This window comes from Lingula anatina, chromosome 1 (assembly GCF_051362555.1).
Source record: "Lingula anatina isolate TDL-2025a chromosome 1, LinAna3.0, whole genome shotgun sequence".
Lineage (NCBI taxonomy): Eukaryota > Metazoa > Brachiopoda > Lingulata > Lingulida > Lingulidae > Lingula > Lingula anatina.
This window is the reverse complement of record NC_141767.1, coordinates 25,104,588-25,120,222: the sequence shown is the minus strand read 5'-3', so window position 1 is coordinate 25,120,222 and position 15,635 is coordinate 25,104,588. Positions and strand designations below refer to the sequence as shown.

Below are 15,635 nucleotides of genomic sequence, written 5' to 3'. Positions count from 1 at the left end.
ATAAATATATGATTAAAATAAGAAAGTATAGAAAGGAGTTGTTGGATGGATGGATGGGTCGACGTAGGGGCAGGTAGACATAAATTTCGAAGATAGAGCATTTGAACTACCAAGGGAATAACTATTTGTCTTAACACATGCGTCCACTTAACATTTTATCAAACACTTTATAATAAACTTTTGATCTAATCCGCATTGAATTCTTTTACTAAAAGTCAAATGTTCAAAATCTAATACCATCGGACTACTATTTTCAAAGGTCTTTTTTTTATCAATCGATTAATGTGTACTCTTGTGCTTAAATAACTTTACCAGTTGGTGTATATTGTGAGTCTGTCCAACCTTCCCTAACTCTGGCAGCTTGTAGTTGGGGGTGAACATATCACCCTGTTCTGGGAACATATCAGCCAGGTGATGCGCGTAAGCGTCGTCTGTAACCGCGGCTTTCTCCATCGCGTCTCGTTTCGGCTCATACCTTCGGCGCATTTTCTCAGTCATGGAATAGCTTGGACTTCTTTGTTTTGTCGGACTCGGGAAGTTTGGGGTGAAGATATCAAAGACTTCCGTCTTTAGCAGAGATTCTGGGAGTGTTCCATGGGGATTTTTTTCGAGCCTTCTCAAATCCCTTTGCAATTGTCTGCTCTCATCGTACAGTTTCTTTATTTGGGTTGGGCTACGTAAGTTTAACTTGGCTTCTTTTTGCATTTTTCTCTCTTGTCCGAAGAAATCGACCCAGTGGTTTGACAAATTATATGTTGTTCTAGTGGAAAAAGAAATAAAGATTTACAGTTAATGTCCCATTTTATAATCTTTTCACATTTTAAGAAAGCATCCGTCACACATCGGTCACGCAATAGTTGAACGAAACTGACAGTTTATCTAAATTCAATTATATGGTCACCTTTGGCACACGTTATTGTGAAAGAAATCACAGACACTCGTATTAGAAGTTCTATTGATCCCAAGTAACGTTACTAACCGAGTACAGTTCTCTTGCTGGTTGATCAATTGCTCCCGCACGCAATTTAATGATTTTCAATATTATTTAAAAGCCCAGATTTTTACGTTCGAAGAATTATGTCACGCTCCCATTTTGTATAAAACAACCTATAAAGCATAATATATGTTATCCAGGAGGGCATTTCACATTAACTTGATCTCTAACACGCACATTCACGCTGAAATGATGAACCGGGCGTCATACAGCTGGCTCGGTTATTGGTTTTCTATGGTCGCTTTCAACCCGGATCTTTGCATTCGCCAGCAGATTGCAGACCGGCAACCCATCAACATTTTACTGACAAAAGGCACGAAAAAACATTAAGAAAAGTAACTTATTCAGGCTGTAGCCCCCCCCCCCTCTCCCCCTACACACGAACTCCTGTGCTTAAACTCTCGGCCTACATTCAAGATTCAAGCTATAGATCTTCGTTTGATCCTCCATTTATATGTCAAGACACCCCTATTCTATTTTTATCCCTCTTTTTAAAATCTGTAATCGTATAGTCCAGCTAGCAATACTGATAGATGAAAACTGTCGATTATATTATGTTTATACCAGATTGGTTAGTCTTCTAGCTTGTATCAGTAAGCATGCATTTCACACAGCAATCTGGGTGGCTTTAGCCTCTGTTTCCTGCTGCAATCTACTTACCGAAATTTTGTTTCTGGTCTGTGTGGCACGTATGTTTTTTTCTGATAATCAAGCGCCATGCCAAATACTTGGACAAACGTTTGGCAAGCTCGTTATCGAGTTATCCAGGACTCGGCTGCACAGGTTGAAGTCGCCATGTTGGCTTAACGCGTCTTGTAACCAAAGGTAACCACGCAGGGCAAGGAAAGAGTCACATATGACGTCATGAAGTAAATATAAAAGATAATAGGTGTTTAGTACATGCGGTTAGAACGACGTAAGTATTTTGATTAATATAAAAGCGCTAAAATAGAAATAAAAGGTATTGTCTGAAGGGCATTATGGATCTTTTATTTGCAATTTTAATGGTTTCAATACCGAATTTTAATGCGCTGTTTTAACATACTTATCAAACCTCCTCACTGTTTTAGCCTTTTCGTGACTCAACGCACTTATATCTTATTCGTATAAATACAGTCATTTTAATGGTTGCATTTATTCCCATTTGTTTCATTTTTAAAAAATATCCAATTAGGGTAAACTAAATAAACATATTTCTCTGAATTTGAAAAATCTTGAAGGATTTGCAGGGTTTAGATTTTTTTTTTGTACAGTGCATTCGAAGACTTTGCAGAAATAATTGCGTTAAAAGTAAGCCACACTGTAAGACACAGGCCAGTACATGTCCGTGCCGTGTCTATTTTATAGTAACACAGTAGCGCGTACCTGTGCACAGCTTACGTATACAACACACGAAACAACCTGAGATGGTAGCTGTTCAATTGAGTAACAGACAAAACAGATCAAATGCATGCAGTGCGCAAGCTTACAACAGCATAAAACGAGGGTCAGTTGAAGTAAGCGAATTGTTATTCGAGAACTCATACAGCTGCAGTGTATAGACCAAGGCGGCCAACAAAAGATTCCTAAAGGCAGTGGTAAGTAGATCAATGAGTGGACATATCAGTCGAACAAAAAGCACCCGATTAACAAAAGAAACCCCACAAACTTCGTATTAAGATATAACCAGCCAATTAAGTTAAGTCGAACTGAAATTAACCCTTAAGAGCACAATTTAGAAAATAAGAAATAAAATGAAATTATTTAGGAAATATGTCTCGCTGTATGTCGGTAACGCTTGTATCGGTGCTGTATTCATGCAGCCACACAGCACTGGGCACTAGTGGATCTGATTTGCATTAAATAGTGCTCTGAACCTCAAGCTAAAAGTTCAGTGAAACACGATATCACCTGAGGCATCAACATATAATTGTAGCTGCATGGCGAGGTTAATGTACATATAGCTGAACAAGACAGTGTAACAGGCAATATGTGCTATAAAATGGAGGTAGGTAATAAGAAATGTGAAGGGACCTCTTTAGTATTTGAACCATTTCATCTCAACGCATTCTGTGAATAAGTTCACCAAACCTTGGGTGTCTGAGTTCTTATCGTCTTTTTTTATTTGTTATTAGGGCAGGTTGATATAAAAGTCGACTGTAGATTAAGCTCAGTGATGTAGTTCGTGTGATTGATGCCAACAACAGAAAGCACTTTATTGACATTTCAATTAGAAAGTGCAAGAGGTTATCTCCCACGAAAATGTGTCAAAGGAAATCAACACGTTGAAAAGAGTAGATAACGTGCATTTTCTGGGACAAATCTCGGTTATATCTGAGCAATAGAAATACGAGGTGTGTGGTACAGATGGTGTATGGCGGTTTCACCTGTCCACCAGAAGCGTTCACGTCTGAGCGATCAGCGCACCTGCCGGTTTTGTTGCTCATATATTGATCTCTGATTTTACAGGCAAGCAGTCAGCCGGCAATCGACCTACTTTGCTTTTGTTGACATTCCAATGAGTCGACCTACATAGTGGCTCTCTTCATTTCATAAGCGGTAATATACAAGTACGTGTAGAACATGTAGCGGATGCAACGCAAGAAGGCCAAAATTATTGTCAAGTTACTACACATGTTCAGCCATGTTTGAGTCATGGCAGGAAGGATGTATATGATCGTCTATTGACAGCGGAAGATACATTCTCCTGAGCTGTGGAGGAGAAGCAGTTGGGACTGATACTTGAAGAATACCCTGTACAGTGAAGCGGTTCATCCCGTCTGTTTGATCATGGAGAGAATGCTGTTACTGGTATTACTGACGCTGTTACCAATGTCAGCACTGTGTAACCTGGAATTACCCTACAATGAATCAGGTGGGTCTCTCTCTCTTTCTTTCTCTTTCTCTGTATTACTGTAAAGTCATCCGAGTCACCACGTCATGTCACGTAGAAAATGAATCGGGTTAATATTGTCAGTGAATTCCATATCCTAGCTATCAGTGTTTATAACATATCCCTTATAAACGAAAAATCCATTAATATTGATTTTATGTATATCTAAACTTTGTCTTTGTATAGACCAAAGGCAGACAGCCATTCTTTAAGTCAAAGCCACGGGTATATTTTGTATTGTAAAAGTTTCGATATGACCTGCAAATTAATAATATCGCCATACTTTTATGAGATTGCACAGCACCAGTAGGCACGACTCCCCGAAACTTTTCTTCTAGAGGAACTAATCACGCTTACTTGATGTTAAACAACACGTTTAAATGTGATGGCATGGTTGCCGCTTGGAAGTATTACAGGACAGACCTGCAGCCCGGTGTTTTTGTCGGAGTGTGGAGAATACCCGCAAATGGCCCGGAGCATTATTATGAATTGATAGGGAAGCACGAATTGAAAGCCCACACAGTTGGAAAAGCAAATGTCACAGTGCCTCACTCGCACAGGTTTCTGGTGAAAGCTGGCGACTTTCTCGGAATCCATCACTCTGGTAGACGCAGTGATGCGGCTGTGGCCATGGCCACTCAGTCTGATGCACTAAGACAGGACATAAGACTGCATGACACTGTGGTCGCTGGATTATTCGATGAGAATTTCATCAAAGGTTTGATCAACTTCAACACAAATGACAGACGCATCCTGAAGCTGAATTTTGCCATAGAAGCTTACTTGGACACAATGTCAGGTACACCGCCCCGGGTGCGCGCTTCATGTCATGGTGTTATTTCTTCCCGAATAGGAATAAAGTTCTTTATTTATCTTCGATCTGGCAAAGTGGGGGAGCATCATATTATCTCAACAGGCACACAATGGTTGAATGTATGTTGGATCTGTATGCAATTTAAGTTTTAACTTTATATTACGTTAAAATTCCATGACACAAAAACATATTTCTGTTTTAAAGCAAAGAAAGCGCATTCTTGCTATCCAGCCTAGGCGTTGGAAGTTAAGAAAATTAAGTCCCTAATTTAAATCCTTTGTTATACCAATGAAGACAATTTGGATGGTATTTCAATACAACCTATGTTCAACATCAAACCAACGTCACATTTTTAATGTTGAGTTGTGAACGGTGAATCAATGATGAATCTTTTGTTGAACAACGCCTAAACAAATATCAACTAAAAAGCAACGTTCAACAAATTTGTGTGCTTTGTGAGATGGGGTTTTCTTTATTATCGTTGTTTTGGTTGATCAAACAAATGGTATGATTGATTTTTTGCTTCGAATATGTATTATTTGACGGTCTGGGAAACGTGTTTATTACTATTATAGACGACAATAGGCCCTATGACGGCACTTATCTGCTCTGCTATTATGCTGGTCTTAGGCAACCTATTTTCAATTTCATTTAAAGATTTCCGGTCCGGAATTTTCGCGCCCAATAAAATTATCCTCGAGAAAAAATTTCCATCTCACAAACCATTGCTCGACCCGCCGCTAAGCTGGTATCGGCTGTTTTGTTCTACTCTTAATCAGATAATTTAATTCTAAATGTTTTACGTTTCACTTTTTAAAAAGAAGTCGTAGTAGTTTTATATTGTATATGATGTATCATTTATGATGTTCGCGATCTTATCTCTCGTGTGAAGTTGCGAGATACCTAGGCTTGGACCGTGCGAGATTCTAAGGTTAAGAGGGTAATTTTAGCATTAGGTTCCCTACAGAAAAAAAAATAATTTGAGGGGGTTTAATGTTTTTAAAACCCAGCTATTGGAAAATATAAGCTTTTCAAGATAAAATATGACTTTGGGGCATTTTAAACGCTTGCAGGATATAAATGAAATTCACTTTAAGGTAGGAAGGTAGGAACATCTGCAAGGGAACAGGGACTACGCAGCACATTGGCTCAGCATTTCTTTATTTTTCATTATTTCTCTTTTGAATGATTATCATCGTATTTTATTAACGGGTAAAGAATACTAACAAAGTTAATTTGCCATTTGTCAATTTTATGCAACTCAGGAAATGGGATGTATTACAAATATCACACATTTTTGTTGGAGTCACAAGTTTCCAATATTCCACAAACATATCATTATCTTTACTAATAATCTCAAATGTACGAAATCCTTTTACAAAGCTTCGAACCATGCTTTATATTCACACCCGCTAGGCCCCACATCCCGATAAATGTATTAAGTTAAAGTGTTTCGCAATTAAAAGATGTTGAAATAAGATCGCAAGTTTAACGAAAGCATTTGCAGCGAACGCTTCTTGGACAAATACAGCGTATAAGTTCTGTTACTTTCCAAATTAGCATATTTTACATTTTGACCTACCAATTTCTTTTGATTTCTTTTTTAATAGTGGCATGTGACACACCCGATGGAATAATCTTGAAGGACAGCATGGGTCATATCAGGCAACCTGAGAATCCTGAGATGTATAGAACAGAAATGCGTGGAGGGTACGCAGTGTTCAGATGTCTGTGGACTATTCCTCTGGAGACAGGGCAAACTATGTCCATTGATGTTACCCCTGGGTTCAAGCTAGAGTCATGTAATGAAAATGTTTTGACAATTGGAATAAAAAAGAACATGGAAGATGGCGCTATAAAAGACCCCATATTCAAACAATGCGGAGAAAATAGAATGGAGAGACTTCCTATAAATGAAACTACAGTGATCCTCTACCGTGCAACAATACAAAGTATGGGTGAATTTTCCATTCAGTATAACAGTAAGTTTTTATAAAATTTAAGTTTTTCTGGTATGATTAAACTTTTTGCTTAAAGTGTCTCTTTTGGGTTTTATTCTTGTGGGTTTTATTCCTTCTTAACGGTTTTGAATTAATCTAGGAGATTTAAGATTATGATGTTTCTAAGCAGCGATGAAACGTTTTTGTAGCGCGGCGTTTGTGAAATAAATGATTAATATAATAATAAGACAGACTACAAAACAAAAATTATAAGATGCGGCCCTCTCCAATCTTAAAATGGCAGCTAACATATAATGATAGAAAACATGTTGTTCAGAAATCAGATCCTTACCAAGTCGAGTAAAAGAGAGACTTTTCATTGATTTGATTAACTCGCTTAACTTTAGTTGAATGAGTAGTTTGACTGTGAACATGTTTTTGAAGATTCACTTCTTTCTCAAAGATTGACAAATTCATGTGAACATGCTATTCGAATTTACATAAAATTTACTGACTTAATTGGTTTTAAATAACACGGTCTAGTTATTTTTTTTTATTTACCTCCAGTTTCCGGTCCCTGTCCGACATTACACGGACCTTTTGAGGGCGGAAAATTGGAAATGAACTCTGCCACACGCGCCACCTTGGTATGTAACGAGGGACTTGTGCGAGAAAGCAAACCAACTCTTAATAAACAGAGAATTATTTGCAACAGGACGACAAATACGTGGACCGAGGAACTAGATCGCTGTGTTACAGGTATACCTATTTCAGTGTGCTGTTTGTCTGTCAGCCTTGTCAACTGTTACTCTGTCTGTTAATATATCTATCTGTACTTATATATATCTACATGTACCATGCATTAGTTCACCTTTAACGTGTTGTTGCAGAGCGTTTAATGTCCATAGTTTAACACGTATTTGGTATGTGCACAGCTGAGTGGCATGCCTACCCTTGTGTGAAGTGTAAATCTAACCTTCCCCTAAATGAAATGATAAACTGGGTTATACACTGTATGAGAGATAAAAGGAACAGCTGTCTTTGCCATGCATTACCATTGACGAAAGTACGTGTAAGTACGTTCACTTAAATTAGATAGCATTGGGCAAATATAACTTAGTTTTAATGCTGTAACTAGTTTTACAGGTAAAAGTTGTACATTTGAAACAGGCGACGGGATACAATGGGCTTCGATACAGTAGATCTGACTGAAGGCACTGTTTCTCTTCAAAATGTACAAATATTTCTTAAGATTTAGGAATTTTAGGGATAATTATGATTGAAAAAAGAAAAAAAACAAGGACCTTTAAACCTAAAAACTGATTGTATTTATCAGCCCTGATAAAAACAATGGTTAAATTGAAATAAAAACCCAGGCCCGTTACTTTCAAGCAGGAAGTTTTAACCATCATTCGGCACATCGTAATCTTGAACTTCAAATTTTCGCTGACGATCTTGTATGAGCTCACAAGGGACTGTTGCCTAAATCAAAAACCTGATATTCAGTGTCATTTCAGATGTACACGTAGCCCAAATTAAAACCTGTGCAAAATGTGCAATAATAACTGGCAATTATACGTAAACCCAACCAACCAAATATATCACGTCCACAGTGTGATTGGTGTGTGTTTGTGTGTGTGTATGCTGTAATTCACTCATAGCCGCCCCCCTCCCCCCTCCCCCCCCCCCCCCCCCCCCCCCCCACACACACACACACAGTCATACTTAATGTCCTAGGTCCGACTTTGCCAAAATATACTCTTTATATTTCTCTCTTTTGTTCAGTGTCATCTTTTACTACACTGCCTGGCGTTGCTGCTTCCACTGTGCAGTCCACTACTTCATCAGAGGGTAATAATGGCTAAATTTAACACAAATTAAATATATCGGGTGCATGTCGATAAAAAGACGTACCGAACTTAAGATTATATTTTCTCAAAAACCTTTCACTATGATACATGTACAACGGAATTTCACAGTATACAGCTTCATGATATCGTCTCTACGCACTTAAGTTTAGACTTAATGGTTACTATAAAAGTCATTTGGCATTTTTAACAGAAATACAAAAACATAATGACGGAATGACACTGTTTATAGCTTTCTGGGTGATGACCTCCACCAGACTGCCACAGATTAAATACCTGGTTGAAAGTTACATTTAAAGTCAGATTAGACATCATACCTTATTATTAATATAACATAAGAACACTTTGAACAAGCTGTGTCTTAATCCATAAAAATTATCCGTATTTACAATACTATGTTTGTTATCCAAAGCCACAGCATTTAAATGTATGAGTAGATAAATTTCCGGAAGAGGTCATGACATGAATCAAAAAAAAAAAAAAAAAAAAAAAAAAAAAAAAAAAAAAAAAAAAAAAAAGCAATATGCAGATGTGCTGAAGAAAGCACGATAGACCATTAATCATATTTTTAAAAGATTACTGAAAAAAATATATATATTTCTTAATATCTGTCTTAAAATCATTTACCCGTTCTTTTTTACGCTCAGCGTCGTCTTTTACTACTACACTGCCTGGCGTTGCCGCTTCCACTGTGCAGTTCACTACTTTATCAGGGGGTAATAATGACTAAATTTAACACGAATTAATATATTGGGTGCATGTCGATAAAAACACGTGCCGAACTTAGATTATATTTTCTCAAAAGCCTTTTTCTGTAAGACAACGAAAATTTCACAGTGTGCTACTTCATGGTATCGTCTCTACACACATAAGTTTAGATTTAATGGCTACTATAGAAGTTATTTGGCATTTTAAACAGAAGTACAATCGTCAGAATACCCGTTGGCGAAATTACACAATAACTCAAGTTTGTAGCTTCCTGGTAGGTGATGACCTCTACCAGACTGCAGAAGACTAAATATCTTGTTGAAAGTTACTTTCAAAGTCAGATTAGGCCATCATGCCCTATCATTAATATCGCATAAGAAAATTTTGAACAGGTTGTGCCTTAATCCATTGAAATTGCCTGTATTGCAGCATTGGGGCTTGACCTGCCGGGAAAGTGTTCGGTGGAGTGAGTCCAACGTCTGTGTAGATAAATTTCTGGTAGAGGTCATAACATGAATCATTACAAAAAGGAGCAATATTCAGATGTGGTGAAAAAGCAAGATCGGCCACTAATCATCTTTTTATAAAAGATTACTGAAAAATATTCTTACTAGCTTAACATTTTTGGACTGTTGGTTTTAAATTGACAATAATAGGGACGATACATAAGCTACTGTGTCAAATCATGTACTACATGTGGCAAATACAATAATGAAGTAGTGTAATATGAAATTGCGTTGAATTACCGTGGGTTATTGTTGAGTTATCACAGCCTTAAGTTCGGGACGTTTTTTTCCGCTATTCGCCTGCATGCTATTTGCTTGTTATATACTGATAGGCAATAAGTAATGTAGCACAACACAACGCACCCGATAAAAGAATAAAGATACCAGACAAGAAGTTTTTTTCCAGATAATGAAAATGGATTGGAACCAACTGTGTTATCACAGGTGGTTCAGAGATTGCTCTTGAACAGGCCCCCACCCCCATGCCCGCCTCCACGTTTTCCGCAAACAGAATTATTCACTTATTCTTCCATAAAAAGAATAATAGATAATCTATAATACCCACGTCTTAAATTTATTTGTTAAGATATTGATGAGGAGGTGAGGGGACAGTGAGAGGAGGTGAAATGTGTTACAGTCACTCCCTCTTTCGTTTCGGTATTGTGGATCAAGCTGTGCGGAGTGGTATAACATCTTGGTAAAATGTGCTTAGTCGGGAGTCCTAGGGCTGGTATTAAATGCTTCGAGGTTTAATTGCTAGACCCCTGCAAGGATGGCGCGTGTAGAGGCGGGGAGACCATCAGCGGATTAGTCGGCTCTTCTTTCAAGTAGGATCCGCCATATCTGATCCGTGGATCAGAAGATCCTCGGATCTTCTATTCTGTATAGCCTATAATTAAGTAATGGGTTTAAGTTCCCCTGCCGCAGTTTTTACTTTCTGTCCTTGTAAGGATTATTGTAAGGTTAAAGGGATAACAACTCTTCGTATGAGATTCATATTTCACATGGAATCCATGGAAATATAATAAATTCTATTTTACCACCAAAACGGCGTTTGTCGCAATTATTGTGGAATCTGTGCCTGCGTCGGACCATGTGACCGCCATAAATGGCTATCCTCTGTAATAATCTCTTATAAGATTATTACAAAAACCAGACTTTTTAGGAAAAAAAAAAGAAAAGAAAAGAAAACAACAGGGACTAACTTCGTATGTCGAAATGGATTCATGAACAATCGGTAAGTATGGGGAAATTGTCGTTTACCCCAGGAAAATCCATTTTTTTGGCCAAAATGAACAGTTGTTATCCCTTTAATTTACGATATCATTGATATCATGAACATTTTTATTAATCCATCTATGGTGCATGAAATGCAGATTTTAAAATGGTTGCTTACATTTTTTTGCTTATATATATATATACTTTAACAATGTCGGTAACAAGTCTTTTATGTTACATGTATGTGTATGTATCGGAAATTACGCAACCCATAACTTTTACATACCAAAAGCTTATATTGCAAATTGTTTGTTTCATTATTGTGGAGTATCTAAATTTTAGAGGTCACGAATCTTCAAAACTTAAACATCTCTCTTTTGTTATTCAACATTAAGTCGCCCGCCAGTTGGTCGGGACAGACGGCAGAAAGTAAACCGTGGAGTTTGTCCTTACTTTACCAACATGAGGCTGATCTGTTTAGTATGAACTGAAAACGGTTAGCAACTCGTTCAGTGTGAAAGGCTGATATTATTGATTTTAATTTTTCCAAGAAACAAGGAAATGAAACAGACAGAATCTTGAGTGTTTTGTTTGTTTTGTTTTCATTTTTATCATCATGCTTCCTGATTATTTTATATCAGCATGTTTGTTATGATATTGGCTTCATTTTTTAATCTTTTTTTTCTGACGAAACTGTTTAGTTTAATAATATGCTGCATGCCGTTTGGATTAAAGCTTGTACCGGCACCTTTACAGCAACAAATTTGACAGATTTTTGACAAAAGGGAGAAAACTGTCTTTCAGAAGGAATTTTATAGTATTGAGATTTATAAATACCCGATAACATATGTTGTGTCTGTTTAATTTTAGTTTTTTTAAATCATGTGTTATCTAATATCAACAATAAATACCAAAACCGTTAAAATAACTAATAATATCACTGAGGAAAAAGGCAGATAGTCATTTTAAAATGCTTTTTTTTTTTTTTTACCATTTTTTGATATTTAAATTCACATGATCATTACTTTGTGTTACAGCTCTTGGAAATGGAGAAGCATCCAATGGAAATGGCACCGTTTTAGGTAAATACCAACTTTGTTATAAAACCTTATGTACAGTTCTCTTCACCCTTTCTCTGAACACCTAAATGGAGATTTTTTACTTTCTGTATAAAACCGTTGTTTCGTTTTCCACACTAATTTTTCTTGTGAAGTGTTTCAAAGAAGAAATTATCAGTTAAACTTTAGTTTAAGAAAGAAGTTTTGCTAGCCTGCTACTGCCACACGTATAAATTTCACCTCCTTGGTTAAAGCCTGTAGAGTTATTGTTACTAAATGAGTTTATGAACGGCTACAAAAGCTTAATCGTTATGTAATACTTGCTGTATGGGTATAACGTATTTTTGTATGACATATTTTTCGGCACTCATTTGTCGCGTTACTGTCAGTTGCTATCGGCCCCTGTTGGAGGCTGCTGGCGCATGTATTGAAAAGCTTAGAGCGTTAATAGAATCTACACTGCTGGGACTTCATTTTGTGCATTGGAACTTTGTCAATACCGCTAACAGAATCTTTGAGACAATGCTGCATAGGTCATATTAAGTCGTGTTGGGTTATTTCTGGTGTTAAAAAGTAAAAAAAACTTGAGATTGTGATTTTTTTGGTTTTATATAAGATTTAAATAAATGGGCCTAGGAATGATTTTCTATTTACTGCAAGTACATTTGCTCAGTACAGGAAATTTGATCATTTGAAATTCTACGCTATTATTAAAGAAAGCGGAGCATTTCGTCCAGCTGGTTATTTTTCTTTCATTTCGTAACTTTGTTAACATAATGAAAAGATTTTTTTGCAATTTTCATCTGTCTAATGCTTCATATTTCTATATTCCAGTTATTGTGATCAGCTTGCTAGTCGTGGTTTTGATTGTGATAGCAATCGTGGTGGCTGTGTGCCTGTCAGTCAGGTAATAAAACGGAAAAACTTTCCTTTTTTCGTTGCTTTTACTTATTTTAAGAAATCGTTTTACTAGTCTGCTACTGTCGCACGTATACATTTTATTTCATAATGGTTTTGAAAACGCGTGTTTAGGCGAAAGTCTCTGTTCGGCTTAATTCTTTTAAATTTTTCTCACATCTAGGGCCAAACGACGTGAATCTATCAAAGAATCTCGCATTATAGCAGACCGTCTTCAAGTCAATGCCTTATACAGCAAAGAATTACAAGAGACCCCTGTCGGTGACAGTAACAATGGGAGTATTAATGACATTAACAGAGAGCATAATGCACAAACCGACGAAAAAAATGACGACCAAACGGCAGCCGAGGCGCAGCTACTTCTGGGAGAAAACGATGATAGAAAAGAGGGGAGCAAGATGTATGAAGAAATTGGTAATCCTGGCACAGCTGAGAATGGGGACATTGTGCCAGTTGATGGCGAGGATGCCGAAAAGCCTGTTTATGCTGTGGTACATAAAGATAAAGGAGACAAGTGGAAAACAGCTGAGGTGCCAGATGATGTTGAAATGAAGGATAACGAACTGTACGGCACCGATGAAAGCGTGTAGTGACCGACTGTTAGAATGGTAGTGGTGGTTGTAGCAACCAAAGTGCCTTAAACAAATTTTTACATTGAAAGATCTACCAGGAATCATTAACCAAGCGAATTGTTTGAGTAAATGCACATTTTATTCATTCAAGAAAGCAGCGTGCTGTGCACATTCGATATTCCAATCATTCTTGTGATGGACTTATTATACAAAAAGTGATCCTACACAGAAACGCTACACAAATGAAAATGCATTTTTAAAGGTTTCTAGCATCATTTTAGTTCTCTTCCAAACAACTGTATATTGATTGAAAAAAATAAAGAAACTTAGGTTATGTTTCTAGTAAACTCAAATCTTTTCTCTCGACTAGAACTACATTGAACTTTTTCAAAGTTAAGGATACAATTAACAGAACATTTACTGTCTTAGACTTTTTTAACTGAAAGAGTAATTATCATTTAATCATTTCCATTTCCTTTTTTTTCTAGCCCTATACTATGGTTAGAAGAACAAGGAGGCGATAAATATTTAAAAGATTTCACAATTTACTGATTATTGAAAATCATGAAAGGAATTCGTCTTACATGTTAGAAGCACACAAAGTTTGATTCATGTTGTTACCGAAAAGACAGAGTGCACGTTTGAAAAACTTTTCGTGTTTAAGCTGTTGTCGTCTGAAACCAAATGAAAAATTTTAATGGCATGATCTTAAATGGCTTTTTCAGACTGGTTAAAAAACAGTCAATGTGTTGAAGCAAGCGCTTCCCTAGTGTACTGCCACTGGAAATAATGTTAGGCAGGGTTTTCCTGTGATAAGAAAGTCTGCAGAAGGCGTATCCTGTTTAGAAACAGTTTTAATTGGAATGTAGATTAATTAGACAGAAAAGTTGTTTTTAACTTTACGTGCGTGGGGTGTCACTTGACTCTAGTTTTTAGGACATACTTTTTATCTCATCATAGATTATCTTTAACACTCACAAGATTCTCATACATTTGACGTACCATGTAAAATAAAATATCGGTAATAACGAAAATTATGAACCATTTTTTTCTGCATCTAAACCGAACTTGTTTTTAATACTTCTCGAAATATTTGCCACAGTACAACGAACCCAAAATACGAAGCCGGCCACCCCGGCCGTAATCAGCCCGGTCCAGAAAAACATGTATTAACTGGGCTTGTTACATGTATATAGGGGCGGAACACAGTAGAACAAAGCGTCAGAGATTTCATTTACTTTTTAATTGGACAAACAGTCTTGATTGTCTGCGTAATCATGAATGTATGGGGGAATGTACTGGTGATTTTATACTTCGAATCTCTATACGGATTCGTCGAGAGTGCAATTGACTACGACGAGAGAGGTTAGTAACCATTTTCCGTTTTTGTTATTCTCGATGCTTCAGAATAATGATGTGAAAATGGAATGTCCCACGCAACGCTGAAATGAATGTTTTGTATTGCCAATTTTATCAAGCAAATGGTAATCCCCAAGTCTACAGTGTACTGTGATGGAAAATTATGTGATAAATATAGATCTTTCCGTGTTTTATCCAGAACTGATGCCAAAGCAAAGCAATAGATTGAGAAAAGATATATATTTGGACGGCCTTGCTTATTTAGATAGGTCTGTTTCGTTGAGAGAGAAAAAAGTCTCAAACATACTCACAAAGACACCAGACACCGAATTTCCATCAAAAGTAATCTTTTGTAAACATGGCATAAGAATCGTAGAGGACTTTTCAAATAACTGCGAATCAAATATCAAATACTTTTCGTTAGAAATATCAAAACTCTTTTCCTTCCGGCAAATGCATCGATTATATATATAAATTCCCATTATGTAAGTTTTATAATTTAAGAGATGTGTAAGAATAAAATATCCTGGGACACGAGTCAAATTTTCTCACAATTTGATAGCACCTCCCAAACCAACATTATTTCTTCTTAAGAAGTAGTTGAGTTTACAATTAGGCCCTATAGGCAAAACTTGGTTTTCTGCCAATTTTTGGAAATTGGGGAACGAGAAAATTTTTTAAAAAATTAAAATTCGTAGCCTTCTTTCTAAAAGACAAAATCAACTACATGAATTTTAACAATTGATCAGAATAGGCCAACATTATTAAATAATCGAAGCTGCACAGGTTGATATTTGACGATACTTGA

The 15,635-nt window shown here is 36.7% G+C and overlaps 2 protein-coding genes across 9 annotated transcripts in view; one reads left to right on the top strand and one right to left on the bottom strand.

Annotated features, from left to right (window-relative positions):
- The window catches only part of LOC106150392 (uncharacterized), a 32,062-nt gene that overhangs the window by 2,373 nt on the left and 14,054 nt on the right, over positions 1-15,635 (bottom strand). The window contains exons 1-2 of one of the 3 annotated variants that reach the window (XM_013523150.2): positions 1,655-1,934; positions 313-760 (exon numbers count right to left, since the gene is read on the bottom strand). In XM_013523150.2, coding sequence (XP_013378604.2) covers positions 313-760; positions 1,655-1,713 — 507 coding nt within the window. In that variant the 5' untranslated portion in view covers positions 1,714-1,934. Of the gene's footprint in view, positions 1-312; positions 761-1,171; positions 1,312-1,654; positions 1,935-15,635 lie in introns of those variants that run through there. The other 2 variants (XM_087006951.1, XM_087006946.1) reach the window with 2 other exon arrangements.
- Positions 2,281-13,815, top strand: LOC106150391 (uncharacterized). Of its 6 annotated transcripts, none has more exons than XM_087006898.1 (9): positions 2,281-2,571; positions 3,443-3,848; positions 6,291-6,632; positions 7,188-7,379; positions 8,406-8,471; positions 9,136-9,204; positions 11,958-12,002; positions 12,813-12,885; positions 13,060-13,815. In XM_087006898.1, exons 2-9 carry the CDS (start codon positions 3,764-3,766, stop codon positions 13,484-13,486), a joined length of 1,299 nt encoding a protein of 432 aa, XP_086863024.1. In that variant the 5' UTR covers positions 2,281-2,571; positions 3,443-3,763; the 3' UTR covers positions 13,487-13,815. The 6 variants fall into 6 exon arrangements, with proteins under 6 accessions (XP_086863024.1, XP_013378598.2, XP_086863030.1 ...); XM_013523144.2 differs by having other exon boundaries at positions 2,283-2,571; positions 6,291-6,662; XM_013523146.2 differs by lacking the exon at positions 2,281-2,571 and adding an exon at positions 2,794-2,981 and having other exon boundaries at positions 6,291-6,662.